Source organism: Phoenix dactylifera, chromosome 4 (assembly GCF_009389715.1).
Source record: "Phoenix dactylifera cultivar Barhee BC4 chromosome 4, palm_55x_up_171113_PBpolish2nd_filt_p, whole genome shotgun sequence".
NCBI lineage: Eukaryota > Viridiplantae > Streptophyta > Magnoliopsida > Arecales > Arecaceae > Phoenix > Phoenix dactylifera.
Window position 1 is genome coordinate 8092719 of NC_052395.1, and position 27012 is coordinate 8119730.

Below are 27012 nucleotides of genomic sequence, written 5' to 3' on the forward strand. Positions count from 1 at the left end.
TAAACACAGAAAAAGATGTCCATCACGAAGGAAGAAACATCGTTCAAGTAATTACAGATTATTTACCAACAGAAATCAACTTAATTGAAGAATTGTACCACTCTGAAACCACTATCAGCTGGCAACAATCCTTACACTTCAAGAGTGGAGCTTCCAACATTATGATCTCAATTATTTAGCTTCATCTGCTGCTCCGATATGCCGGCCGAGTACCAACTAGGAATATGCCACTTGTGCTTTAAAAACAGTCTAGAGACCCTAAAATAGCTTCACACACCATTGAAATTTACTTCTCAACCATCATTAGAGCTCCTCCAAGAAACCCCAATACAATGCAATTCCAGAATAAGATCCAAACAATTATAGTTCCAGCTGATGCAGCTTCTCCCCAAGTATTACTACCACTACCACCCGGCTCCTGGAAATAGCACCAGCAGCTGAAGGGGACCAACAAGAACCAATCATTCTGATCCATTAATTACAAATCTCCATCAAGATTCATACAAGGCAATCTCATTGACAATTTCTAAAGCGTAACAAAGGACTACACAGCATACTCAAGCAGCTAAAAGTTGCAGAAGATGCAAATACAGGGGGAATGACAGTGGCCCTTCCACTCTTCTTCCATGCAACCAACAGAACCTTTTCAAAGGATAACATAATAGATGCATCACTAAGAAGGATACGATGGAAACAGGAGAGACATGAACCTATACGAGGCAATACCATTGCTTTCATTTGACATAGTTTCCAAACCGGCGGCCAGTATCACCAGGTGGAGCTCCACCCCTGCCCCGCCGCTGGGCACGATGCCTTGGAGCAGTCTGACTGCCATTACCATTCATTGTCTGCTGGGACATCGCCATCATCCTCTGCTCTTTCATATTTGCAAAGAGTGCATCCAAGGTCTGGGGCCTCTGCTTGGAAACCACCTTATTCTGCATATGTGGTTTAGAAGAATCCATGGACCATCAGGTAAAGACAACTCTAACTTCCATTCAGATCAGTCATGGATGGAAGCAAAACAGCAAAGAGAATCAGAAACTGAAAGACTATTTCCACTATCTATACTTATCAAATTTTGCAAGGAACAAGTTAGAAAATCTAGAAGAGGATATCATTTTTACACATACACCACGATGAAACATCACATTTTACAGCAGGCCTAGTGTTTGTAGAGGAAAAATATGTAAAATAATTAAAATTTTAGGCAATGTCCAGGTTCCAAAAATACCTGAAAACAAATTACCATCTTACTTTCAGATTAATTAAATCACTTTTCAAGTTGGTAGTTCAAAGAGAATCATAGAACAATTGCAAAACATAATCACAGCGAAATCTAAGTTCAAAAATTTGGTTACTTTTACAATTTCAATTGAGCTTTTTTTTTTTTTGTTTTAGCAGTTTTCATAGTTTAACTTTAAGTTTCGAAATTTTACACAAAAAAATCAGGAAAAATCCTAAAAATGAAAAAAAGGGGAAAAGAAAAAAGAGATGAAAAAAAGTTATTATATAAAACACTTACAAAAGAGTATTGGCAACTGTTTTAAGCTTTTACTGTGAACACAAATTATAAAATTTTTGCACTTCAATTCTTTGAAAGTTCACTTTATTAAGCAACTTGTGAAGCTTTTCAGTGTCTAGGGAATTCAAATCTTTCTATTTACAATTTTAACCTAAGTGGAATTCACAAGTATATTGAATTTGAGCATTACTTCATCATATTTTTAGGTCAAGTGACTATTTAACAAAATGCATGTAGTTTAGAATGTTGTATTTGTATGACATGAATGGCAACATCTTATATTTAGTTATTGGAATTAGTTGATTATAATAAGGCCCTTCTGGAGGCCTTTGTCCATCAAGATTATGTTTATCATCTATTGCCCCTTTTACTTGAAAAAAGAAGGAAACTTTCAGAATATCGATACTACTCTATATGCATAAAGAACTCAAGAAATAATCTCAATATTATGAAATAGTAAATACCACAAACAAAAACTTTCAAAAAGAATCCATATCTAATTCCAGACAGTTTTGGCTGGCCAAAACCACCAAAAACTGGTCAGTTTCAGCCTTCAGAAATCACCAAAGTTTCGAATCTTCCTCACAAGTCACAACTATTATAATATTAATGTTACCATGAAATACAAGGATAAAGACAGGCACAATGTCTGCTCTTATGTCAATCATTAGATGTGACTGGAACTAGCCTGTTGGTGAAGAGTTATTACATGCATCATTCAACCATATTACCAAACACAGATCAGACTTCGAAAGCGAAACAGGATCATCAATTGCACATATTATTTTATTGAAGGTAATTGGAAATTCGGGTTTACCTTTCCAGCAAAGCTACCATCAGCTGACTTCCTTTGTACTGTTGCGACTGCAACTCTGCATAGCAAACAACTGTTAGTAATAGAAAAAAAAATCAGCAAATTCAACAACGCTGCTTACAAAAGACCTGTAACAAAATGGGTGAACATAAAAGCAGATTTACTCATTGCCTGTAGAGACAAAGTCTGAGGTTTACTTACTGTCATATCATCTAAAAACTAGTTCTAATAAGGGATTGTATAAACAACCAATCGCTAGATGTAACAGCCAAGAATCTCAATACTCTATCGCCAACATGGTCAGGCTCATTTACATCCACAATCGGCAGTTTGTTGCTATTCATAAATATTGAGGTATGGAAAGTTTTCCAGGAATCCAAGGTTCTATCTTATTGGCAGCCAAATAGATACATATAATTATGCCGTACCATGAGTGATAAGTCCACCATCATTCATTGCAAAAGTACTTCGAACTATTGTCTGAGGGTTCCTCTCCAAACCATATTTCATTAACATTGGTAGCACAACCCAGCAAACCAAAAGGTTACAGAAAGATTAAAGACCGATGAAGAACTCCTAGAACAAATTACGAAACTACCTTGACTCCTTGCCTGCATCAAAACTGCCAGTAGTTTAGGTGCACTTGAAGGGACAATACAACTGCAATCTAATCATTGTACCCGAAATATCCATTGTCATCTATTTGATGATCTTTGAAGTAGGCTTTCACCTACAAGTGTGACTCAGAAGAACAAATCATTTTCATATTTGTCCACCATTCAACATGGTAGGTAGCTCAAGATACCAGGGGCAAAATTGACTCAAAAAGGATTTGCATGTCTATGTATAGTGACAGCAGATCCACTCTCCTTTAGAAACTAAGGACTTAAGTATAACATCGAAGAACTTCCAGTATCAACTCCTCCAGCTCCGAGGATGCTAATTGTTGGGGGAAAAACCCCAAGTCATACCGCCACGGAGGCGCTCGGCCAGAGAGCGCCGACCGGAAAGGCGCTCGGCCAAAGAGCGCCGACCAGAAAGCTGCTCGGCCAAAGGATGCCGACCAGGAAGGCGCTCGAGTAGAAGGCGCCGACCAGAGTGCGCGCCAAGAGGTGCCCAACCAAAATAAGCTGCTCGGTTAGAAAGTGCCGACCAAAGACAGCGCCGAGGCGCTCTGCTAGAAGGTGCTCGCCTAAAGGGCGCCGACCAGGAGTACTCAAAGCAGCCCCGCCACAGGGCGCCCCATTGGGCGATCAGCTCGGCTCGGCACCCTCGCCGAGCCGATGCCCTGACCAAATGATCAACCTCCGCCTAAAGTCCAAAGGACTTGACAACTCCTACGGCTCGCGACCTGCCACTATCTCCAAGCCATCAAGGCATAAGATCTCCTCAGGCGTTCGGCACGACCTGCCATTAATGCATGAGACTCCCTCAAGTCTCCGATGCACTCAGGCATTTAATGAACACGGCCCAAGACGATCTCCGGATCACTGAACCATCAGAACGTATGGCTCTCCCTGACCGCCGGTTCATTCGGTAATAAATGCACTTACCATCTACGGACCCCAGGCCCGCCGCAGCCGGCGGTTCAACCACTCCAACAGGTCCGATCGACCGTGACAATTCCCTGATTCCGGTCTGATCCGGTCCCGTTCTCCATTACGCCATTAATGGGCCACATGGTGCCCAATTATTACAAAACAGGACAAACCTCCTGTCACCTCCCAGGTAACAAAAATCCTCCTATAAAAGAAAACCTGGAGGGAAAAGGGGAGGGGACCAAAAGCAAGAGAAAAAACCCGGAGCTGGAGAGAACCCTCCTAGACCGGGGGAAAAAGAAACAAAAACGGAAACAGATCCCCGGGACTGAACCCGCCGGGGGAAGCACAGACGCAATAGAGGACATCATCCTCTTCGTCTTCTTTATCTTATCCAAATGTTCTTACTTTCTTCCTCATATACTCTCTTCCCTGCTCTCTCCACATACTTGTCCCCTCTGACTTAAGCATCGGAGGGCCGGCGCCGGGGAGCCCGGCCACCGGCTTTTTTGCAGGACAGGACAGGATTGGACGCACCACCCCTCTTCGGACGCTCCCACGCCCCCTGCGGTGGAGGACGCAGCCGGCCGGCGCACCGCCGTCCGCCCCCTGCAGCAGCGGAGCTCCTCCTTCCCCGGCTTCGCGGCGGCCCCCGGGTCCCATTTCCAGCAACAGTTGGCGCTAGAGGAAGGGCCCGAGTTCGCTACCATGAAGCTAAGAAGCAAAGGGGCTTCCAACGCCTCTCGACGTCCTCCACCAAGCCCAGAATGTTCCGTTCGGAACTCACCACCCCCGGTTGAGCCAGCACCTCAAGTTCAACCGGAACAATTTGATGCCCTGGTGCAGCAAGTGCAGGCGTTGGCTACCGCCGTCCAAAGTTTGCAACCCAGGCGCATCCCAGCAGCACCGCCTCCCCCGGCTCCAGTTCAACCGGAGCCCCCTACAAGCGGGCTTCCTCTTCGAGGTCAGGACTTTCAAGTCCAGGCCTCCCTCTGGAGAGAGCACCCAGTCAGAAATCACGGAGGCTGGCCACAGCCTTCAGAAGCTGAGTCGGTTCCAGGGCAACCTGCACCCGGAGGAACCGCTGTAGCGATCCTCCAGAATGATGAACTCGACAAGAAGGTCGAAAAGCTGGAGCGCCAAATCCAGGCACTCCACGGGAGAAAATCGGGACGTAACGGCGACTTCGAGTTCAATACGAAGTCGCCCTTCTCCCAGGAGATTGAAGATGAACCGGTTCCCCTCCGGTTCAAGATGCCCCAGGTGGAGCCTTACAACGGCAAGGCAGATCCCTTTGACCACCTGGAGAGTTACCGGGTCTTAATGGCCCTACAAGGAGCCTCGGAAGCCATGATGTGCAAGGCTTTCCCGGCGACACTCCGAGGACCAGCCCGGCTTTGGTTTACCGGGCTGAAGCCGAGTACTGTCTCTTCCTTTGAGCAGCTCGGCAGACAATTTGCTGGCAACTTTGCCGCCAGCCAGCCCCAGCGGCGGACATCTGACTCCCTCCTTGATATCAAACAAAAGGAGGGAGAATCCTTCAAGGAATACTTGGACCGGTTCACCGCCGCAACATGGGAAGTCCGGGAGCTTGACCAGTCAATCGCCATGTCGGCGCTGAAGACTGGAGCCCGGTCCTACAGATTCCTCTTCTCGATTGAGAAGAATTTCCCAGCGGATCTTACAGAAATGTTCGCTCGAGCCCGGAAGTATGCCAAGGCTGAGGAAGCCGTGGCCGTCAGGCGGGGCGGGACCAAGCAGAACCCCAAGAAGAGGCGCCGTGAGGAACGCAGCCGACCCAGAAGCCCGTCTCCACGACGAGCTAAGAATCCGCCCCGCCCGAAAAGTCCACCCCGGTTGAGAGAACCGCCGCAGCAGAGGTCACTCCGCCCGAGGTTCCCACTGCAGGCCCGTGCACCTGAAGGGAGGTATGAAGAGTATACTCCCCTCAATGCTCCTCGGGCTGAAATCCTCATGGAGATTGAGAGTCGGGATTGCATCCGGCTCCCCCCTCCAAAGCCAGACACCAGAATCCGGCGTGATCTCCGGAAGTACTGCCGTTTTCACCGGGATCACGGCCATGATACCGAGGATTGTTATCAGCTCCGAAATGAGATCGAAGCACTCATTCGCCGAGGGGTGCTCGATCGGTTTGTACAAGGCCGGCGTGAAGGAAAGAAGCCAGCCGAAGGAGCAGCACAGCCTGAAGGTTCTAATGCCAACAGGCCCATCGCCGGCGTCATCAACACTATCCGAGGAAGGACCTCGGCTGGGGAAGCCTCAGGGGAAGGAGCCTCCTCGAAGCGCCCGCGCACCTCTGAAGCCATCTCCTTCTCAGATGACGATCTAGAGGGAGTCGAAACTCCCCATGATGATGCCATGGTCATCTCCATGATCATAAATAAATTTGATGTAAAACGCATCCTGGTTGATAATGGAAGTTCGGCGAATGTTTTGTATTTTGATGCTTATTGTAAAATGGGGATGACAAAAGAACAGCTACGGAGGATGAATGCTCCGCTAGTTGGATTCACTGGGGATTCAGTCCCAGTAGAGGGCGAGATCGACCTTCTGGTCACAGCCGGGCTCGCCCCTCGTGAAAGTACCGTGGGTATGAGCTTCTTTGTGATACGCCTGCCCTCGGTTTACAACGCCATCCTTGGAAGGCCAGGACTCAACGCCCTCCGAGCAGCGGTCTCAACTCACCACCTGCTGATGCGATTCCCCACCAGCCAGGGAGTCGGTGAAGTCCGAGGGGACCAAATGATGGCAAGGCGATGCTACCTAGCGACCCACGAGGCAAGACGACCAGCCGAGGTGCCCGCCCCAACGACTGACCAGCCCTCAACTGAAGTTATGGAGGCACGGGTCAACCCCCAGAAAGAGCGGGTAGAGCCTGGTGAGTTGTTAATTCAAGTTCCCTTACGAGAGAACTTTCCCGAGCTAACCGTGCAGATCGGCTCTGGCCTTGGCGAAAACGAGAGGAGTCGCCTCGTCGACTTCCTACGGGACAATATGGATGTCTTCGCCTGGTCGCCTGTAGATATGCCGGGGATAGACCCGGAGGTCATGGTCCACCGGCTTCAAGTGAAGCCGACCTGCAAGCCCGTGGGGCAAAAGAAGCGAGGCGCCGCCCCTGAACGACAACGAGCAGCGGCCGAGGAGGTCGGCAAGCTCCTTGAAGCCGGTTTCATCCGGGAGATATCCTACCCGGAATGGCTCGCCAATGTGGTCCTCGTCAAAAAAGCTAGCGGAAAGTGGCGTATGTGCGTGGACTACACCGACCTGAATAAAGCCTGCCCGAAGGACAGCTTTCCACTTCCCAGCATTGACCAGCTCGTGGACTCCACCTCGGGTCACGAGCTGCTGGCATTCATGGACGCCTTTTCCGGATATAACCAGATCCGCATGGCGCCAGAAGACGAGGAAAAAACAGCCTTCATCACCGACGGGGGAACCTACTGCTACAAAGTGATGCCATTCGGTCTAAAAAATGCCGGGGCGACTTATCAAAGGCTGGTCAGCCGGATCTTCAAAGACCAAATAGGCCGAAACATGGAGGTCTACGTGGATGATATGCTGGTGAAAAGCAAGGCGGCGCAAGACCACATAGCCGACCTCAATGAAGCATTCTCCACACTCCGAAAGTACCAGATGAAGCTCAACCCAGCTAAATGTGCATTCGGGGTCACCTCCGGCAAATTCCTCGGCTTCATCATTACACAACGAGGAATCGAGGCCAATCCAGAGAAGATCCGAGCCCTCCAAAGGATGACGCCTCCCAGGACGGTCAAGGAGGTACAGCGGCTCACGGGCCGAGTGGCAGCCCTCGGGAGGTTTATCTCCCGCTCAGTCGAGCGCTGTCTTCCATTCTTTGCAGCCCTCAAGAAGCCGAAGAACTTTTTGTGGTCGGGCGAGTGCCAGCAATCTTTTGAAGAGCTCAAGCACTTGCTGGCTTCCCCTCCCCTACTCACGAAGCCTCAACAGGGTGAGCTCCTCTACTTGTATTTAGCTGTCTCCCCTGTAGCAGTAAGCTCGGTCCTGGTCCGAGAGGAGGGGAAACTTCAGAAACCGGTGTACTACACCAGCCGGGTCTTAGGGGATGCTGAGACCCGATACTCCAAACTTGAGAAGACCGCCTACGCTTTGGTCATCTCAGCTCGGAGGCTCCGACCCTACTTCCAAGCTCACACAGTGGCTGTGCTGACTGACCAGCCGATCAAGCAGATCCTGCAGAGATCAGATCGTGCGGGTCGGATCACTAAATGGGCCATTGAGCTTGGGGAGTTCGACATTGAGTACCGGCCCAGACCGGCGATCAAAGCACAAGCACTCGCAGACTTTATAGCCGAGTGCACCATACCAGATGAGGTCGAGCCTGAACCTGAGCCACCGTTGGAACAGACCCCAAGTTTGACATGGACTCTACATGTCGATGGCTCTTCAAACTCGGGGGGTAGTGGAGCAGGATTTATTCTCACCAGCCCGGAGGGGGTGGTCGCCGAGCAGGCCCTGCGCCTCGAGTTTTCTGCTTCCAATAATATGGCGGAGTATGAAGCGCTCGTCGCCGGGCTTAAGCTAGCCAAAGAGCTAGGAGTGAAGGACTTGAAGGCCTTCAGTGATTCTCAGCTCGTCGTCAACCAAATTGTGGGCGACTTCGAAGCTAGAGACCCGACCATGCAGAAGTATCTCCAGAAGGTACGGGATCTCGCCTCGACCTTGGACTCTTTCCACATTCAACATATTGCCAGGTCGGAAAATCTCAGGGCCGACCAGCTATCAAAGCTGGCGTCCTCTCGCATGAGCGAGCTTCCCAAAGAGGCAGTCCTGGAATATCTCCAAAAGCCCAGCACAGACGAGCCCGAGCAGACCCTCTGCACCGAGCTCGAGCCAAGCTGGATGGATGAACTCATCAGCTATCTGCAAGACGAAACCCTCCCCGCTGATGTACGAGAGGCTCGCCGAATCAAGCGCCTCGCCACCCGATACATACTATACGAGGGAAAGCTCTATCGAAAATCCTTCACCTCTCCCCTTCTCAGATGCCTTCGCCCAACGGAAGCTAATTATGCCCTGCGCGAAGTCCACGAAGGAATTTGTGGAAACCATCTGGGAGGACGAGCCTTGGCCCATAAAATTCTGCGCCAAGGATATTATTGGCCGACACTCCAGAAGGATGCTATGGATTTCGTCCAAAGATGCGACCGGTGCCAAAGGAACGCCAATGTTCAGCGCCGGCCCTCGGCTCCTTTGACTTCTATCAGCTCTCCTTGGCCTTTTGCCCAGTGGGGAATTGACATCCTCGGGCCATTTCCTCTGGCCACCGGGCAAAGGAAGTTCCTGGTCGTCTCCATCGACTACTTCACTAAGTGGGTGGAAGCTGAGCCCCTCGCCCGGATCACCGAGCAGAAGATGCGGGATTTCGTTTGGAAATCCATCATCTGCAGATTTGGGCTCCCCCGCATCCTTATCTCTGACAACGGTCGCCAGTTCGACAACATCCATTTCAGAGAGTTCTGCTCCGAGCTTGGCATTGACCACCGCTTCACCTCGGTCGCGCATCCTCAGACGAACGGAGAAACCGAGGTAACAAATCGTACTATTTTGCAGGGTCTCAAAAACAGGCTCGGCAAATCCAAAGGACAATGGGTCGAAGACCTATACAATGTCCTGTGGGCTTACCGGACTACGTTCCGCGTCCCCACCGGCGAGACTCCCTTCAACCTGACATATGGGACGGAGGCCGTCATTCCACTAGAGATTGGGCTCCCCTCTCCAAGAGTCGAGCACCACGATGCTAGCTCCAACTCTTCGCAGCTCAGAGGCAACCTCGACCTGATCGAGGAAACAAGGGAGGTCGCCCGAGTGCGTATGGCGAGGTACCAACAAAAGACAGCTCAGTACTACAACGCCAGGGTCAAAGTCAAATCTTTCAGACCAGGGGACCTTGTCCTAAGAAGAGCTGAAACCTCCCAACCAACTGAGCGAGGGAAGCTGGCCCCGAATTGGGAGGGACCATACCGAGTCACGCGCATTCGCCGACCCGGAACTTATCAATTGGAGTCTCTAAATGGGACTCCCATTCCGCGGAGCTGGAGCTCTGAAAATCTCCGCATGTACCACCAGTAGAACCCTAAGGGGTCCCTCATTATTCAACCGTTAAATTCCATTCTATGAATTTCACTCTATGAATTTCATTTCACGATAAACTGATGGTTTGCGGACTTATTCCGAGCTCACCAATTTTCTTGATTATCCCATGGCATCAGGTTTATTCTTCTTCCCTAACCACGGTTGGGATGCCCTGATACCTCGGGATGGAGTACCTGCGTGGACTCCCTGAAGATGTCCATGAGTTTATGGTGCGCTCTCCATCAGCGAGCTTGGCTCGTTCTCCTACCCTGGCCACGGTCAGGATGCCCCGAGGCGTCGGGACGCCCCGGTTACCGGGAAGCTCGAGGCGTCGAGACATGAGTAGCGGTCCTCTCTGACCGGACGAGCTCGGCTCGTGCTCCATCGACTATTGAGTAGCGGTCCTCTCTGACCGGACGAGCTCGGCTCGTGCTCCATCGACTATTGAGTAGCGGTCCTCTCTGACCGGACGAGCTCGGCTCGTGCTCCATCGACTATTGAGTAGCGGTCCTCTGACCGGACGAGCTCGGCTCGTGCCCCATCGACTATTGAGTAGCGGTCCTCTCTGACCGGACGAGCTCGGCTCGTGCTCCATCGACTATTGAGTAGCGGTCCTCTCTGACCGGACGAGCTCGGCTCGTGCCCCATCGACTATTGAGTAGCGGTCCTCTCTGACCGGACGAGCTCGGCTCGTGCTCCATCGACTATTGAGTAGCGGTCCTCTCTGACCGGACGAGCTCGGCTCGTGCTCCATCGACTATTGAGTAGCGGTCCTCTGACCGGACGAGCTCGGCTCGTGCTCCATCGACTATTGAGTAGCGGTCCTCTCTGACCGGACGAGCTCGGCTCGTGCTCCATCGATTGTTGAGCTCGGCTCGTGCTCCTCCCCCGACCTCGGCCGGGATGCCTCGAGACGTCGACACGCCCCGGTTCATCGGGATGCCCCGATATGTTTGGATGTTGTCTTTATTGGCCAAACGAGCACGGCTCATTCTTTACCAGCTTCAACCAATGAGCTCGGCTCGTCCCTTCATCGATGGATTTCTCTGCCGACGTCCTCGAAGAACGGAGTCCGAGCAGAGAAGCGTCTTCAGTCGCCTCGGCGCAAGGACGCATACGGTACAAGGTACCCATTTATTTAATGTTTTTACATTACGTATTATTGGATTTCTCTGCCGACGTCCTCGAAGAACGGAGTCCGAGCAGAGAAGCGTCTTCAGTCGCCTCGGCGCAAGGACGCATACGGTACAAGGTACCCATTTATTTAATGTTTTTACATTACGTATTATTGGATTTCTCTGCCGACGTCCTCGAAGAACGGAGTCCGAGCAGAGAAGCGTCTTCAGTCGCCTCGGCGCAAGGACGCATACGGTACAAGGTACCCATTTATTTAATGTTTTTACATTACGTATTATTGGATTTCTCTGCCGACGTCCTCGAAGAACGGAGTCCGAGCAGAGAAGCGTCTTCAGTCGCCTCGGCGCAAGGACGCATACGGTACAAAGTACCCATTTATTTAATGTTTTTACATTACCCATTATTGGATGCTCATGACACCGACACATTGTTGCAAGTCCGGTGAATTTCCGTCACGGGCTGACGGGTATGCAGTCCATTTGTAAGAAAAGAATCCGGTTCGCCCCGGCAACCCGAGGCCCGGATTTGAAATTCGTCGCATTAAGAAGTCCCAAGTCCTAACGACCGCCCTAGGGCTTAGTCGAATTCTGGACTAGGCTCGGAAAAACGTTCCGAGCCCAAACCCTTGTATAAGCACAAGCGTTGCTACACCATTAGTCGAAGAACCGAGCAATGGAGCTCGGCAAGCCAAACTCTAACTCAACCCTGTGGCGGGAAAAGCTCAGGCCCTAGAGCCCATATCCTCGGAACCTAAAACAGATCCGAGCAGAGAAACTTGTTTAAACTACAATAGACGAATTTCCACACAAATGAATATTCATTTCAAAAAGCCCGGAGGCCTAGTACAAGAGCTCGGACCCGGCCTTAACAAAGTATAGAGGCCGCTCCGGCTTACAAAAAAGAAAAGGAAGATAGGAAAAAGGGGAAAACTACACCAAGGGCCCAGGCCCGGCGACTTCAGGAATAGTTGGCTCTTCTGCGGCCGAGGCCCCCACGGTGGCTTTGGGAGCTGCCTCGGTGACCTCGAGAGCGATCTCGCCTTCTTCAGCTTGATCCTCCTGGTCGGTCCCGCCAGAGGTTGGAACCTCTACCTCCGCCTCCGCTTCTGGGTTTTCGACCCCAGCGCCTGGTTGAAGCAGGCTAAGGTCGAAATCTGGGAGAAGTCGCCGCAACTGATTGCGGAAGTCCTTGAAGCCCTGGATGAGACCATTGACGCCTTCCTCTTCCATCAAGTCGCGAAACTCTTCCGATTCGCGGAAGAGCTTGACGGCGTCCTGGGCCTGCTCCCGGGCCTCCTCTCGAGCCTCGTGGTAGGCGGCCTTCCGCTCCAAAATCTTTATTTCTCTCTCGCGATCCGCGAGCAGAGATTGCACGTCAAGTAGACGGATCTCGAGATCTCGGACCTTTATTCGAGCCTCCCCCACCTCCTGCTCGCGTATAGCGAGCGACGATTCGGCCTCCGTCCGGCGGGCCTCCGCGGCGCGCACTTCAGACATAGTCAAAGAGTGCGCGCCCTTCTCCTCTTCAAGTTCGGCGACCAGAGTCCGAACCTCGTCTTCGGCCGCCCCTAGCTTCGCTTGAAGCACTTTCTGCTCGGCCTCAGACGCGAGGAACTTTGTTTCGGCCTCCTCGCGCCCCCTTTGATGCCTTCGGGCCCGGTCCCGATAGTCCTGGATGATGTGAATCATCGTCTCGGTCTCGTGGAGGCGCTGCAAGAGGGACATGTGAGAAACAGTTTTAAGCCGAAACACAAATTTGCACAGAGATAAAAGTTGACTTACTCGGATGGAAGAGCAAATAGCGGAGTCCATGAACTCGCCGTAGTTCATGGACCGAATTTTGGCCTGGTCGGCCGGGAGCAGCGCGACCCGAAGAACTTCGCGCGCCACTTGTGCATTATCGAGGGCCGAGTCGCCCTCGAAAACAGCCCATCCAGGAGCGTAAGGCACCCGCTCCTGAGGACCCGAAGAACCCGCCAGACCAGCCTCAGCTGGCCTGGGTGCGGCCAACCCCGTTGCTTCTTGGCTATTCCCCGGCTCAGAGCTGGGGAATTGGGGTCGAGTAGACGTCTGACCGGACCGCTGCGTGGTAGAGGTGGGGCGTGCGAGTGCCAGATCTGTTGAGGTCCTCCCTCCCTGGTCAGAATTTGGAGCTTCCCGCCGACCAGGGACTTGCGAAATCGGCACCGGACATGGAAGTGCCGTCGTGGCTCCACCAGAGCCCACGCCCTCTCCCCGACCAGCCTCAGGGCGCACGGGGCGAGAGGCGTGCGCCTCAACTGCTGTGGTCGTCGAGGTCTTCGTCGAGGTCTTAGCCGAGGTCTTTGCTTTCTTCCTCGGCTCGGTCGGTTCTCCTGAGAGTTCGGCCGCCCTCTTCTGGAAGCGGGCGAAAAGGACTTCGCTCTTGGTCACCATTTTTGCGATGTCTGCAAAGATAAGCAAAATTAGAACATTAGAACAATAAGGAAATAAGAAGTTGCTATAACTATCCTTACCCTGAGGACGTGCCGAGCTCAAGCCCACGTTCACCAGGGCGTCCTCGCTAATGAGGCCGTTCAGCCAAATCCCGTCCCCAAGGCTGCGGATGATATCGAAGATCTCCTGCTCACGCGGAGAAAGCTGGGGGAGCCTGTTGATGGATTTAAGTTGGGCCGGCCTCCACCTGGGGTCAAACCCCCAGGACCGTTCAGAACCCAGGAAGAAGAATTTCTCCTTCCAACCATGAATGGATGAGGGGGCACCATGAAAAAGTGGCCGACCCACCCGGAGGGCGATGTAGAGCCACTCCCCGTCTCCCGGGTTCGACTTGAAAATAAAAAGTCGCCGGAAGACGTTGACAGAGGTAGGAATCCCCTGTAGTAAACACAGTGACAGGAAACCCATCACTGCCCTCCAAGCGTTTGGAGTGAGCTGCGCCGGAACCAACTGGCATACCGCCAGCAACTCATTCACAAAGCCGTGAAGAGAAAATCGGAGGCCGGCCCAGAGTGACTCCGAGTGCACTCCGATCCAGCCTACCGGAAGATCGGTTACCCGATCCCTTCGCCTGGCGGGTTCCAAACGGAACCCGTGAAGAGGGAAAAACCACTCTTCGGTCATCTCGACCTCCAGGACACTCATGGTGGATACTACTTCGCTAGGCGACGAACCCATTACAAGAGAGGGAAATCAAAAAGAAGGGGGACCTGGGAAAGATGCCGGAGAAAAGGGACTTCGGTCTGAGGAAGACTGGAAGAATAGGAAGCTGGAAGCAGAAAGCAATAGAAAGAGGACAGGGGGCCGGGGGAGAGTTTATATAGACCTCCCCAACGGCCCGGATCAGCGAAGAAAACGCTGCGTCCCGGTTAGATGATAACACGTGTCGGTCTAAAAGACATAACGACGCATTTAATTAGGGCTAGCGCTTCGAACATCGAAGCGCCCCATCGGATCGTGCGGAAAGACGTCCGCAATCGAAGATCGTGCGGCCCCATCATGAGCCCACGACGCGAGGACGCTTCGCAAAAAGTGCCCCAATAATGAGACTCTTCGGGAAAAGAGAGACGCCGCCTATTAAAGGCACCTCAAAGCGCTCGATAATTCAAAACGCGCAACAAATTAAAATTTTCGGAATCCGTAGTGCCCCAACTAAAGCTACTTCCCACGCTCCAGCTGGTAGCCAACTGGAACTCGGAAGTCGAGGGGTAGTGTTGGGGGAAAAACCCCAAGTCATACCGCCACGGAGGCGCTCGGCTAGAGAGCGCCGACCGGAAAGGCGCTCGGCCAAAGAGCGCCGACCAGAAAGCTGCTCGGCCAAAGGATGCCGACCAGGAAGGCGCTCGAGTAGAAGGCGCCGACCAGAGTGCGCGCCAAGAGGTGCCCAACCAAAATAAGCTGCTCGGTTAGAAAGTGCCGACCAAAGACAGCGCCGAGGCGCTCTGCTAGAAGGTGCTCGCCTAAAGGGCGCCGACCAGGAGTACTCAAAGCAGCCCCGCCACAGGGCGCCCCATTGGGCGATCAGCTCGGCTCGGCACCCTCGCCGAGCCGATGCCCTGACCAAATGATCAACCTCCGCCTAAAGTCCAAAGGACTTGACAACTCCTACGGCTCGCGACCTGCCACTATCTCCAAGCCATCAAGGCATAAGATCTCCTCAGGCGTTCGGCACGACCTGCCATTAATGCATGAGACTCCCTCAAGTCTCCGATGCACTCAGGCATTTAATGAACACGGCCCAAGACGATCTCCGGATCACTGAACCATCAGAACGTATGGCTCTCCCTGACCGCCGGTTCATTCGGTAATAAATGCACTTACCATCTACGGACCCCAGACCCGCCGCAGCCGGCAGTTCAACCACTCCAACAGGTCCGATCGACCGTGACAACTCCCTGATTCCGGTCTGATCCGGTCCCGTTCTCCATTACGCCATTAATGGGCCACATGGTGCCCAATTATTACAAAACAGGACAAACCTCCTGTCACCTCCCAGGTAACAAAAATCCTCCTATAAAAGGAAACCTGGAGGGAAAAGGGGGAGGGGACCAAAAGCAAGAGAAAAAACCCGGAGCTGGAGAGAACCCTCCTAGACCGGGGGAAAAAGAAACAAAAACGGAAACAGATCCCCGGGACTGAACCCGCCGAGGGAAGCACAGACGCAATAGAGGACATCATCCTCTTCTTCTTCTTTATCTTATCCAAATGTTCTTGCTTTCTTCCTCATATACTCTCTTCCCTGCTCTCTCCACATACTTGTCCCCTCTGACTTAGGCATCGGAGGGCCGGCGCCGGGGAGCCCGGCCACCGGCTTTTTTGCAGGACAGGACAGGACTGGACGCACCACCCCTCTTCGGACGCTCCCACGCCCCCTGCGGTGGAGGACGCAGCCGGCCGGCGCACCGTCGTCCGCCCCCTGCAGCAGCGGAGCTCCTCCTTCCCCGGCTTCGCGGCGGCCCCCGGGTCCCATTTCCAGCAACACTAATAAATAATAGTTCATGAGATTCAGATAAATTAAACACATGCAACAAAAATCCTGAGATTCAACTCCTCAGATAAAACTAAAGTTGCAGAATCCATGGATGCAGAATGTCTAACCACCATGGAGGTCTACATGTAGAAACTGGTTATATCTGACAGGAGCAAATCTTATAGAACAGTAAGAGATCTGAGAATCCGAGATAAGCAGAGGTAAGAGAAGCATGCCATGCACAACATACCTTCCCTTCAGAAAATGCGAAAAAAAAAATCTATGCAACAAAATTCCATACTTCAAGTATTAGGATCCAAGTGCTTCCTTCCAAGACAATAGATGAAACCATCGGCCAACTGAACTCAACCAAGCCTTAATCCGAAATTAGTTGGGTCGGATACATGAATCCTTTTAATCCGTTCTGCTCGGTTTAAGGCTATACCTTCTGAGAGATGATGAGATATCAAGTCCTTGATGACATATCTTAACTCCCAAATGCAGAAAAGGATGAATGCACAAAATTCCAATCCATCATCTATGATTCACTAGTGAAATACCAAATGCACATCTATTTGTGCAAGAATAGGCTGTATGCAAACCAGACATCACTTATGGTAGTCGTTAAACTAAAGCAGCTACTCAACCATACTTATTCAGGCAATAGTCAACCAGCACATGCACCCTCAATATATAGATGAAATACATCCAAAATGAATCAGCATAAGCATTCTAAGATAAGTGCCATTTCTCAGAGCTAAAATCAACAACAGAACACATCTCATCTCGCATCCTGAGAAGTGGGATTTCCCATAGATAAACTAGCTGCCTCATGTATGTTGAACCCATCTAACATGTGGATGTTCCACTAACAACCATAATAGTTCAATGCATGCATGTGGAAAGACTTTCCACAATTGACAGAAAGGAACCATTCTTTACCTGTAGAAATACAGGTCAAACAAGAAGTTGATAAAAGAATAATGATGAGAAGAAAAGGAAAATGTTAGAAAGTAGCATACAGAAAGAGTACAAAACATAATTACCTTTGCCTGTTCCAGTTAACTCCCCTTTTACGAATTGGCATAATAGCAGCCTTCCTAGCAATCTCTGTTGTTACAGGAAACTGATTCCCATGGAAATTTGACCTTCTCTGTGCAAGTACACCCTGAAAACACAACATGTATCACAAGGAGAGAACAAACATGAGTTAGTGGTTTAAGGAAATCAAAAAAAAAAGAGAGACAAGAATATATTTTAATCTAATTTACCTGTCTAATTGATGATCTAGAATCCATGAATCGCCGAGCCTTAGTGCTACCCTGAGAAGCATTGCCATTCTGGAAACCCCGGCTTTTGATCTAGAAATTCAAAAGTTTTAGCTGCAACAGTTTTATGACAGAAGAGCTCCAGCACAAATAGAACCCTTCGAAAAACCAATCACTCACCGACTGCCTTGGAGGTCTTTTCCCTTTAGACTTATTTGTCTTTGACATTTTTATGATATCATCTACAACCAGCATAAAGGCATGGGATCACAAAGTCAGCCTTTTGTCTGTTATGAAGCTTGCGCAATTTCATGCAAGATGGATGATAGTAACAAGCATACCTAAAGCCATGTCCATTTTCTTTTCAGTAAGGGCAATTGCTTCTGTTGTTAGTGGCTTAGCTGCCATCTGGAATTACAAATAAAAGAATAACTACCAGCAGTATTGAATAAGATCAAGAGGCACAATGCATTACAATAATAAAAGCATTTGTTTCAATCACTGGCAGTCTCCTAAGAATCAGCTTGAAGAAGCAGAGTAAGCACATTTGTGCATCATTAGCATGCGAGACCAAAGAGGAGTTTTAAATGCTAAACAAAATATACAACACAATATGTATGGGATCCATTGGCCATGTTGGTTAAACAACTAAGAACAATCAAGAAAAATGAAATAGAGTTATGTGTTCAGAGAAAATTAGTATGGTTGCATAGACAAATAAAATGAAGTACTATGGAATCTTTCTATATGCAAGATACCATTTCTATTCTTTCTTCCCATAGCCAATTTACTTTAGTGAGCCTCCAAAGAAGATTGAGTTCACATATCGAAGTATGCAGAGCCCCTCTTATTCACATCCCTGTCCCCTAGCTCTCTTCCCTATACAGCCACTTTACCCTGCTCACCCAGGAGTAATCAGATTTGCCAATCTGGGATTAGTGTAATTGGGCCTCTTTTCTTCGTGTCCCCATCCTCTAGCTATCTCTCCCCTTTATGGCCTCCTCTGGAAAGGCCATAGACAAGGCAATCAACAGGAATGTACCTGTCTCAACGATCTTATCATGGCAACATGATTATCATTGATGTTGTCAAATTTTATTATTTGACCAAATGTTCTATGGCGATTTGAGGGGAACAAGGGGAGTCCAGGAATGGCTATGAGCAGAAAAAACAAGAGGAAATGCTGGTGGCAATAAGATAAATATTGGTCATGATGGAACTTGATGGAGGACCACTACAGAGAGAAGAGAGAAGGGAGAGGAAGAAGAAAAGAGGAGGAGAACGGAGAAGAAGAGAAGAGGAGAGAGAAGAAGAGAAGAGGAGGAGAAAGGAGAAGAGAAGAGGAGAAAGAAGCAAAGGAGGCTAGGTTTTATTCAATTCATCAATGTCCTAATTCATGAGAGGGGTGGCCTTTATATAGGCCTTACATCAGGTCAATCAATCGACGGCATACCAAACTTGGACCCTCAATCAATTGACCAAGTCAATTGATTGATTACATACCAAAATTGATTCAATCACTCGACCCAATTGCATGATTTAATAGCTAACTCAATTGACTTGTTTAATAACAAAATAATTGACCAAATTAACTTGACTAAAAGCAAATGACCAAATTGACTCCCTGGTGGATCACTGGCGACGGACCGTGGTGGATCGGCCACCCCAGTGCCCTGCGGCTGCCATCTTCCCCGACAGCTCCCTGCTCGCCTTCGTCTCTGCCAACAAGCCGCCAGCCATCCCCACCCGCACCTGCCTTAGACCACTTTGGCGCCACGTACCTGCTATGACCCCTCGCCGCCGTGCACATTTCTGCCGGTCAACGCCGGATAACGCCGCCTACCTCGACCGCGTCCGCCGAGACCTCACCGTCGCCGGATTCCACGGCGACCTCGAGCGCGGTGGCGCTCCCCACGAGTCTTCCTCCGCCATGGTGGCGGGGCCGCCGAGCACCCCACCTGAGCCGTCACCGCCCAAACTTCACCGCATCTTCGGCCTTCTCCCCCCTGCCCCGTCGGCCATTGCTCCTCCTTGCTTCCTCCTCCAAGGCCTACTCCGAGCCCTCTCATGAGCCCACTACCCCTCCGCCTCCCCTCTTCTCCCTCATCTCCTCTCCCTCTGCTGCTCCTTTCGGCCGCATCTCACCCGACACCCTATTCCCCATTTTTTTTTCATCGGGCAAAAACCACACCACATATCCCACACCTCCCACTTCTCTCCTCAACATGCCCTCGGGCCAACACACCAAAACCCCCACAAACCCCTCTTCACATCAATAGTTCGAGCCCAACAGGCCCGACAACACCCGCTCTTGGCCCACCCCTTTGTCGGGCCCTTTGGGGCACCCTGCCCCGTCTCATCAGCCAGCCCACCATGCCAAGATCCACCGCATCACCTGCAGGCCCAATATACTCATCAAGCCCGCCCACTGCTTCAAAGCCCAATCCACAGACCCTCCTCTTCATCTACAGGCCACTAAGGCGCACAAGTTGCTACAACCAGCCCGATTCGCGGCTTTCGACAAGCCTACTTGCTGCGTCATGTCTTTGATCGTCGCCCCAATCCGATTCGAGCGAACGATTCTGGTCGTCTGCTTCACGATAGAGCCAAGTTGCAGCGCCTTGACCCTGATCTCCTGGAGTAGTACGATAGCCGGCCAAATCCGCACTCGAAAAAATCGAGTTTTTTCCACTTGGAAGGAGTTGATGAGGACATCAGAGCCACCAGATTGAGTCGGACCCCGGATTGGGTCGTCATTTTATTTTTGGCATTTTTGTTTTTGTTTTTGTTTGATCAAGTCAATTTGGTGGCTCAAGATCATCTCCCATCCACAATGACGTCAATCTCCGATGCGAACGCAAGCAAGTGGCTCTGGTGGCACGATCATCTAAATGAATGGCTCTAATGTCTCCATCAAAACTTTTACGCAGAGATTGATCAAGGGATTCTTCTATTCGAAGAGTGCTTTATGCCATATCTCTGGGAGCTTTTCCTGCTCCGAAATATCTTTCCTTTTCTCCCTTTCTTGGAAGCAAGGTGTGGAGTTGGAGACCAAAGATGAGATAATTGTGTATTCAGTATTCACAACAAAAATGGATAACAAAACCATGCCTCTGCTCTCCACACCGTCTCCTTATTTTATCTATTTTAATATTATAGATATGGACGACGGTAAGAAACTGAGAGCCGCAGATAGCACCAATTAGATGTTGTTCACTGAGACTAACTTTATCTTATCTTTAAAGGATCTAGAAGAAATATGTAATGAACATTCTAATCTTAGACCAACAAAATGCCAAACAGCAAATACAATGAAAAAAGTGATGATTCAAACAGAAGGGAGCTTTTTTTAAAGAACTGGCATTTAACTGATGTTTGTTTTTCCATAAAGAAAGGAGTTTACACTGACAGGTTAGGATCCATAAGATCTTTGCCTCATGCATATCAATATAACCAACCAACTTTTGCTAGACACGGTCTTTTTTCCCTTAGAAGCTTAAGCACCTTAATGAAAACTATGGTTTCATAAGAATCATCACTTGACAGTGGTTTCTTGATTGGGAATTCTAAAGAACTACAGAACACAATATCCATCTTGTACCTTCCTTTACCCTCTTAATAAATCAAAGCCAGTTGGACTATAAAAATATTCAATCAATATTTACCCTTCCTGAACATACTTCACCTGACTATAATTATGTATATATCAAGACACTCATATTTGTAGCTCAAAGAATCATATTGATGCCTATTAAAAGGATGGCATATAATAAATGCTCAAATATATGGGATATTTTTTTTAATTTTTCATAAATTGTGCTCCATAGTTATCTGAGTATACCATTATCTATTAAAGCAGCATGTAGTCAACATGCTTTTCCTATCAGTTTAAGTGAAACAACATCTTCTTAACCGTGAATAGCGTACCAAGAAAACTTTCCTTCACAGATGAGAGCACCCCAAACGACCCTGAAGCACTACTGTTGGCAAATCAGCAGGATTTGAGAACATATGGTGGCAAAAATAGAATATATGGTTCATCATCACCATAATCTTCATCCAAGCCTTCTACCATCAAACTATCAGGGTAATTCATTTTAAACACCATTCAAACAACCTCTAAAATTGTCTCTCTTCCAAGGAGCATGGAGCAAAACGTCAATCTTTGAAGGAAAACATAAACACAACTAGTCGGTCAGTGTCAAAGAGCCGCATCACTCTGAATCTCAACATCAAACCACATCCTTTTTACTGAAATCGATTGCTAACTAGTTTAAATTTTTGCCTCCCTACATAAAACCATATTTATTTGCCAGAATCCTAATAATAATCAAATCTGCCTACACGTTTTTCAGCACCATCCGTCCAAATTATTCTGATTAACTCTCCAATACACTTAACAATGAACATGGCTGGCTTGCGACTGTCGTACAAGTAAGGCTTGCGAGCCTTTGAAGCAATGGGAAAAAGGTACTCCGTCATTCATAGTTCGAGTTCAAACAGTGGTCTTATCTTCTGAATCAAAGAACATGGGTCAAAGACTGGTTGATTGATTCATGATTTACTGAATCCGTGTCTTCTAGTGAAAGTGGGGCCATGCATACTCTGCAAAATCTAAAAGGAAATTTGACTCTTCAAAAAGACTAAAGCATAATATAATCTGGTCCTGTGATCTTGAAAACAAAAAAAAAAGGAAAAAAAATTGAAAACGCCTCGAAAAGCCTTATTTGAGATATATATTTATCTTATCCCTTCATCAAACCAATAGAATAAACGGATTAAAAAAACAAACTAACAAGAAACCATCCCACGCTCTGAGAAAATTAAAATACAAAACCCTAGAACATCAATCTCATAGGGGCCCATCAATCAGCATACCAATTTTGAGCGCTTAAAAAAATCATGCTCAAAAAACAAAAATCTCAGCGATCTTGATCGATCTACCGCTAAATAATGAAAAGGAAAACCGAGAGAGGGTCAGTAACAAAACCTAGGGCTTCCAAATAAATTCTTCGAAGAAGCAAGCTTGTTATATATCAGAGCAATCGAAGCTACAGAAAGATAGAATCGGAGAAGAATGTCTTCAAATTAATCAAGAAAAATACGGAAAAAATAAAGGACAAAAGGGCATAGATCGATAGATGAAGAAAACTCACCGGATCCGCAGAAGAAAGAGAACTTCTCGCTCAACGACGTAGGGTTTCGAAGAGAAGTACTGGAAACGTTCTCGCAGCTTCTCTAAGAGATAGGTTTCCCAAGGCTGCGAAGGGAAGAAGGGGGAACGAAATTTTTCGCAGCTCCGCCAAAAAAATAAAAAGAACAAAAAAATACGGCTCTTCAAGAGCCGAGAAAACCCTCCCACGCGCTCGCGCGTTTGCTTGCAGAAAGTAGATGTCTATCGCCATTCGCAAATTGCAGTTATCTATAGGTGGCTGAAGTCGGCGGACGTAACATGCACAAAAACTATAATTCACCGACTCTAGTAATTACCGATGCTAATTTCATATAATTTGAGATCCGTATGATATTCGCTCCCTTTTTTTAACAGGTACACTCCCCTTTGTTACTTTCTGTGCTGGGATTATTGTAGAACCATTGATTGATATATGATTGATTGCGCCAAACTTAATTAGTTTTGCCAAATTTTATCTGTCAAACTTAATGGATGTTACTAAATAGAGAAATACAATCTTCTTCTCTTGTTCTCCTCTTTCAACATGGTATCAGGGCCTAGCAAAAAAAAAAAAAAATTGCCCTTTTTTTTCTTTTTATGGATCCCTTGTTTTCTTTGGTCCCCATCTCGGCTTCTGTTGCTCCGCGGCGGCCTTCCGCGTCGCCGATCTCGTCCGGTCCAAATCAGTAGCTCCAAGACCTCCTCTTCATCCGGGGCCAACGTCAACGCCCCCGGCTAGACGCGTCCGAGCCGCCCGGGGGCACGGTGTCCTCGATGAGGATCTGGCTGTCCGATCGCTCTACAATGGGAACAAGGGCGTCCTGGACGACGGAGAGCATGGAAGGGAGGCGATGGAACAACGCTCAGCCTCCAACGAGATAGTCGTCCCCTTCGACCATGGCGTCTCTCTGAGGCGCTTCTTCTCCTTCCATCTCTTCTTCTAGGGTTCATGGTGTCCTTTCTCCGCTATTCAAAACTCTTGGCTGAGTTAGTTAGCCGGCCATCCCTCCACCAGGTCTTCTTGAAGACAAGCTACGAGCAGCAAATCTATCACGGGATTTTCTTTTTTCACTTCTCTCCTTTCTTCTTGCTCTAGGGAATACTCAGAAGTCGAGGCTTCGCACGGATTCCATACTGGATATGATTACAGGGCCGAAGAAGAAGGAAGCAGAGAAGGAGGCGATTCGGCGCGCCAATTTTTGGATCGAAACCTCCGATTTCGTCTCTCACCTCTGCACTTTCTCTGACTAATGACATGCAAGGTGACTATTGAGATCTGATGGAGGCCACCTTTTTGCGTAACAACCTTCATCAGTTTGACTGTGAGAAGTGCCGAAACGTCGTTTGCAGAGATTTCTGTTTCTCCATGGATGAGAGGGTTAAGCTCCTCAAACACCCACTTTTGATGCTCTATTTCTCTATGGAGACGGCGACGACGCGTGCCATACCGTACCGTCAGAAGCTTGGCGAAGGTAAACTTGGCAGGCACAGTCCCGCTCTCGATTACACAGAGCAGCATGCCATACCGTACCATCAAAAGATTGGCGAAGGTAAACTTGGCAGGCGCAATCTTGCTTCCAACCTCAGCAACAGCACGCCACATCATACCATCAGAAGCTTGGCGATGGTAAACTTGGCAGGCACAGTCCCACTCCAAACCTCAGAGGACTAGGGGAGCATGCAACAGCATGCCACACCATACCGTCAAAAGTTTGACGAAGATAAACTTGACAGGCGCGGTCCTGCTCTCGATCAGGGAGGCTACATTTGCATGGCACCGCCCCAGTCCTCAATCTCCAATTTTATTTGCTGCCCCTGGTTTTTTCATGATCCAGTTCGAGGTCTTGCTCTTCTTCTATAGTGCTTTCATTTACAAGCATCGTTGAGCTTCAATTGCCTTCTCTCTGAGATCTGTCCTCGTTGCGAACGTCTTCACTAAACTTCATCCTTCTAGCATCTTTCGATCTCTTGTTTTCAAACTCAAGTTGATGTCCACTTTACCACCTTGAGTTTGAGGGGGAATGTTAGAATTATTATAGGACCATTAATTAATTTATGATTGACGGTACCAAACTTAGTCGGTCTTATCAAACTCTATTTTGATTGATTTGTGATTGATTGTGCCAAACTTAGTTGTCCTTATCAAATTTTGTCAGCCTCCTAGTACTATATAAAGGTTACTCCTATATACTGTAATAGCAAGCAGAAATATAATTTTCTTCTCTTATTCTTCTTTTTTAATATTTTGCTAGAACGAACGACTGCGACAAAAGGGGTACATCTTTTGAAAAGTATTTGAAAAGTATTTATTATGGAGTGCTATAGATGACTTCCTCTTTCTGACCCAAAAGGCATCTTTGGAGTAGTTGGCTATATAGGAGGCCACCTAGTCCGCAGCCCCATTGGCCTTTATGGAGATATGGCACTCTATTTTTTGCAGGTTTCAAAAAAAAACAATCTGGGTATTTGTCCTTGCTTGAAGTGGGGTTGCATTTCCACAGTCCGTTACCATGCTAGGAGCCAAAAACCAACCCAATCTGTAGCTCCACGCATTGTCGGTTAAATTTTTTTTATTAATATAACAATTTTGAAGCGTGCTACCTCTAATATTATCCCTTCTTGTGCTGCACCCCAGGACTGCTCATTTCCTCATCATTTTAAATGGTTTTGCCGTGTAGAATCCTTTTGAGACTCGCACATACTGATAGTATTTATCGTTTAGTTTCTGCTTGACTTCATAGAAGAATCTAGTCGACGCCATCGAGTTACTTTACTGCAAATGCTTCGGACAACTGAACCCTCTTTTGATTAAAAAAAAAAAAAGTATATTATTAGGAGCACTCCAATGCTCCTTTCTCGGTCCCTTTCTGGCTACCTTCTCGGTTTCCACGGCGTCGGGACTCAGAGTAAACGCGTAATCCACACTGAAGATTTCCTTGGATTGCTCGCAAGTTGCATGCTCTCTGTCTCTTCTCGTCGCACCCTTCCAGAAGTTACGTGGACGTGGATATATTTTGGGCAGCTGCAATCCGGTTGGCACTATAGTTCTAACCTATTGATTTCAAATTGACCTGGATATATGCGCAGCCATTTTTATTTTCAGAAACTAGGATGGTAGGAAGTCTGGATAAAATCGAGCAATAAGAAAATTATAACAATCCTTTAAATTTAGTTACATAGAGACCTCAAAAGTTTTAAAAGTTTTAATTAACCACCAAATCTTTATTTTTATTAAAATATAGCTTAGTCGTCTATCTGAATTCTAACACAATTAAAACAATGAGAAAAAAAGAACTAAAATACCTTTAATTCAGAGAGACCGAATTGTGACTTTTATACGATCTCAAAATAATTCATCCTCTGTTATCCATCAATCTACATAGATCTCAAAGGACCATATCCTCTTTCATCTATCTATCTATATAAATCCTAAAGCACTTCATCTTCTATCATCCATCTGCTTACATAGATTTAAAAACACTCTATCCTCTGTCATTCATCTATTTGTGCAGATCTTGAAAGCACTCCCTTTCAATTCATACTAAAACGAGAGTCATTTGTTAAGTTAGTAGGAACGACAGTACTAAAATTTTACAAAAGTTTAGTTATCAAGCGACTCTCGCATGATAACATTTTACAACGAAGATAGACGCCTAATCCACATTACAATGTATTTGAAATTTTTGTAGCTAATTGATATTTTTTAAATATTTGGGTTCAAAATGCAAACAGCCCAAATTTGGAGGGGTATATTTATAATCTTTGTGGAATTTAAAATGAACTCGCCAAAAATCAATACCTAATAACTTAACCAACCGGGCCAATTGATACTCTTCCAAAATGCAAACAGCCCAAATTTGGAGGGGTGTATTTATAATCTTTTTGGAATTTAAAATGAACTCACCAAAAAATACCTAATAACCTAACCAACCGAGCCAATTGATACTCTTCCAATCCATCCAATAAATTGAGCCATGATAAAAGTTAAGATGTACAATCCGAGTATGGCTCTAAAATTAAGGCTGACCCTTCAATTAAATCAATAAAATTTTTTAATAATTCATTGCAATCTTAGTGGACTCAAACGGTGTCAACTAAACCATCAAATATTTGTACAAATAGCCAACTCTAGCCCCTTTGCTTAGACCAGACTTCACATCCGGACCAATCAAATAATAGGTTAGATTCGAGTCCAAAACTAAACATAAATTTGATTTGTCGTCATTCCCAAGTCCAGTATCCAGTCGGATCCAGACCCCGCCTGCTTGCGGTTGGTTCGGCCGTAGACTCCTACTAGCCCAACCAGTGGCATGTGGTAGCTGGTAACACGAGCTCAATCTCCGAAGGGCCACTCTAGAAAGCCGCTCGCAACCTACCGGCTCCCGCCGGTATCGAGGCCAGGAGGGTGGGATACGAAACCAAGTTCATTGTACTGTGCCATCTACACCATTTACCTAAATTAGATAGTCGGTATTTGATAA

The 27012-nt window shown here is 47.9% G+C and overlaps 2 protein-coding genes across 3 annotated transcripts; both read right to left on the minus strand.

Annotated features, from left to right (window-relative positions):
• LOC103714195 lies at nucleotides 1–22756 on the minus strand. 2 transcript variants are annotated; one of them, XM_026807320.2, is made up of 8 exons: nucleotides 22515–22742; nucleotides 17700–17766; nucleotides 17539–17600; nucleotides 17362–17451; nucleotides 17137–17258; nucleotides 2343–2397; nucleotides 727–938; nucleotides 1–642 (listed from the first exon to the last, which is right to left on the minus strand). In XM_026807320.2, exons 2-7 carry the CDS (start codon nucleotides 17764–17766, stop codon nucleotides 735–737), a joined length of 600 nt encoding a protein of 199 aa, XP_026663121.1. In that variant the 5' UTR covers nucleotides 22515–22742; the 3' UTR covers nucleotides 1–642; nucleotides 727–734. The 2 variants fall into 2 exon arrangements, with proteins under 2 accessions (XP_026663121.1, XP_038981383.1); XM_039125455.1 differs by adding an exon at nucleotides 22349–22409 and having other exon boundaries at nucleotides 31–938; nucleotides 22515–22756.
• On the minus strand, nucleotides 11511–13524 carry LOC120110448. Its single transcript, XM_039125454.1, has 2 exons — nucleotides 12928–13524; nucleotides 11511–12855 (listed from the first exon to the last, which is right to left on the minus strand). Exons 1-2 carry the CDS (start codon nucleotides 12973–12975, stop codon nucleotides 12076–12078), a joined length of 828 nt encoding a protein of 275 aa, XP_038981382.1. The 5' UTR covers nucleotides 12976–13524; the 3' UTR covers nucleotides 11511–12075.
• Nucleotides 22757–27012: the final 4256 nt, after the last annotated feature.

Excerpts from the sequence above, each read along its gene's own strand:
- LOC120110448 (XM_039125454.1), bottom strand. The coding sequence starts at position 12,975 with ATGAACTACGGCGAGTTCATGGACTCCGCTATTTGCTCTTCCATCCGA. Across the intron at positions 12,856-12,927 it reads CTATTTGCTCTTCCATCCGA|CGCCTCCACGAGACCGAGAC; the intron begins GTAAGTCAACTT and ends TCCCTCTTGCAG.
- LOC103714195 (XM_026807320.2), bottom strand. The coding sequence starts at position 17,766 with ATGGCAGCTAAGCCACTAACAACAGAAGCAATTGCCCTTACTGAAAAG. Across the intron at positions 17,601-17,699 it reads GAAAATGGACATGGCTTTAG|ATGATATCATAAAAATGTCA; the intron begins GTATGCTTGTTA and ends TGCTGGTTGTAG. Across the intron at positions 17,452-17,538 it reads AAAGACCTCCAAGGCAGTCG|ATCAAAAGCCGGGGTTTCCA; the intron begins GTGAGTGATTGG and ends TTGAATTTCTAG.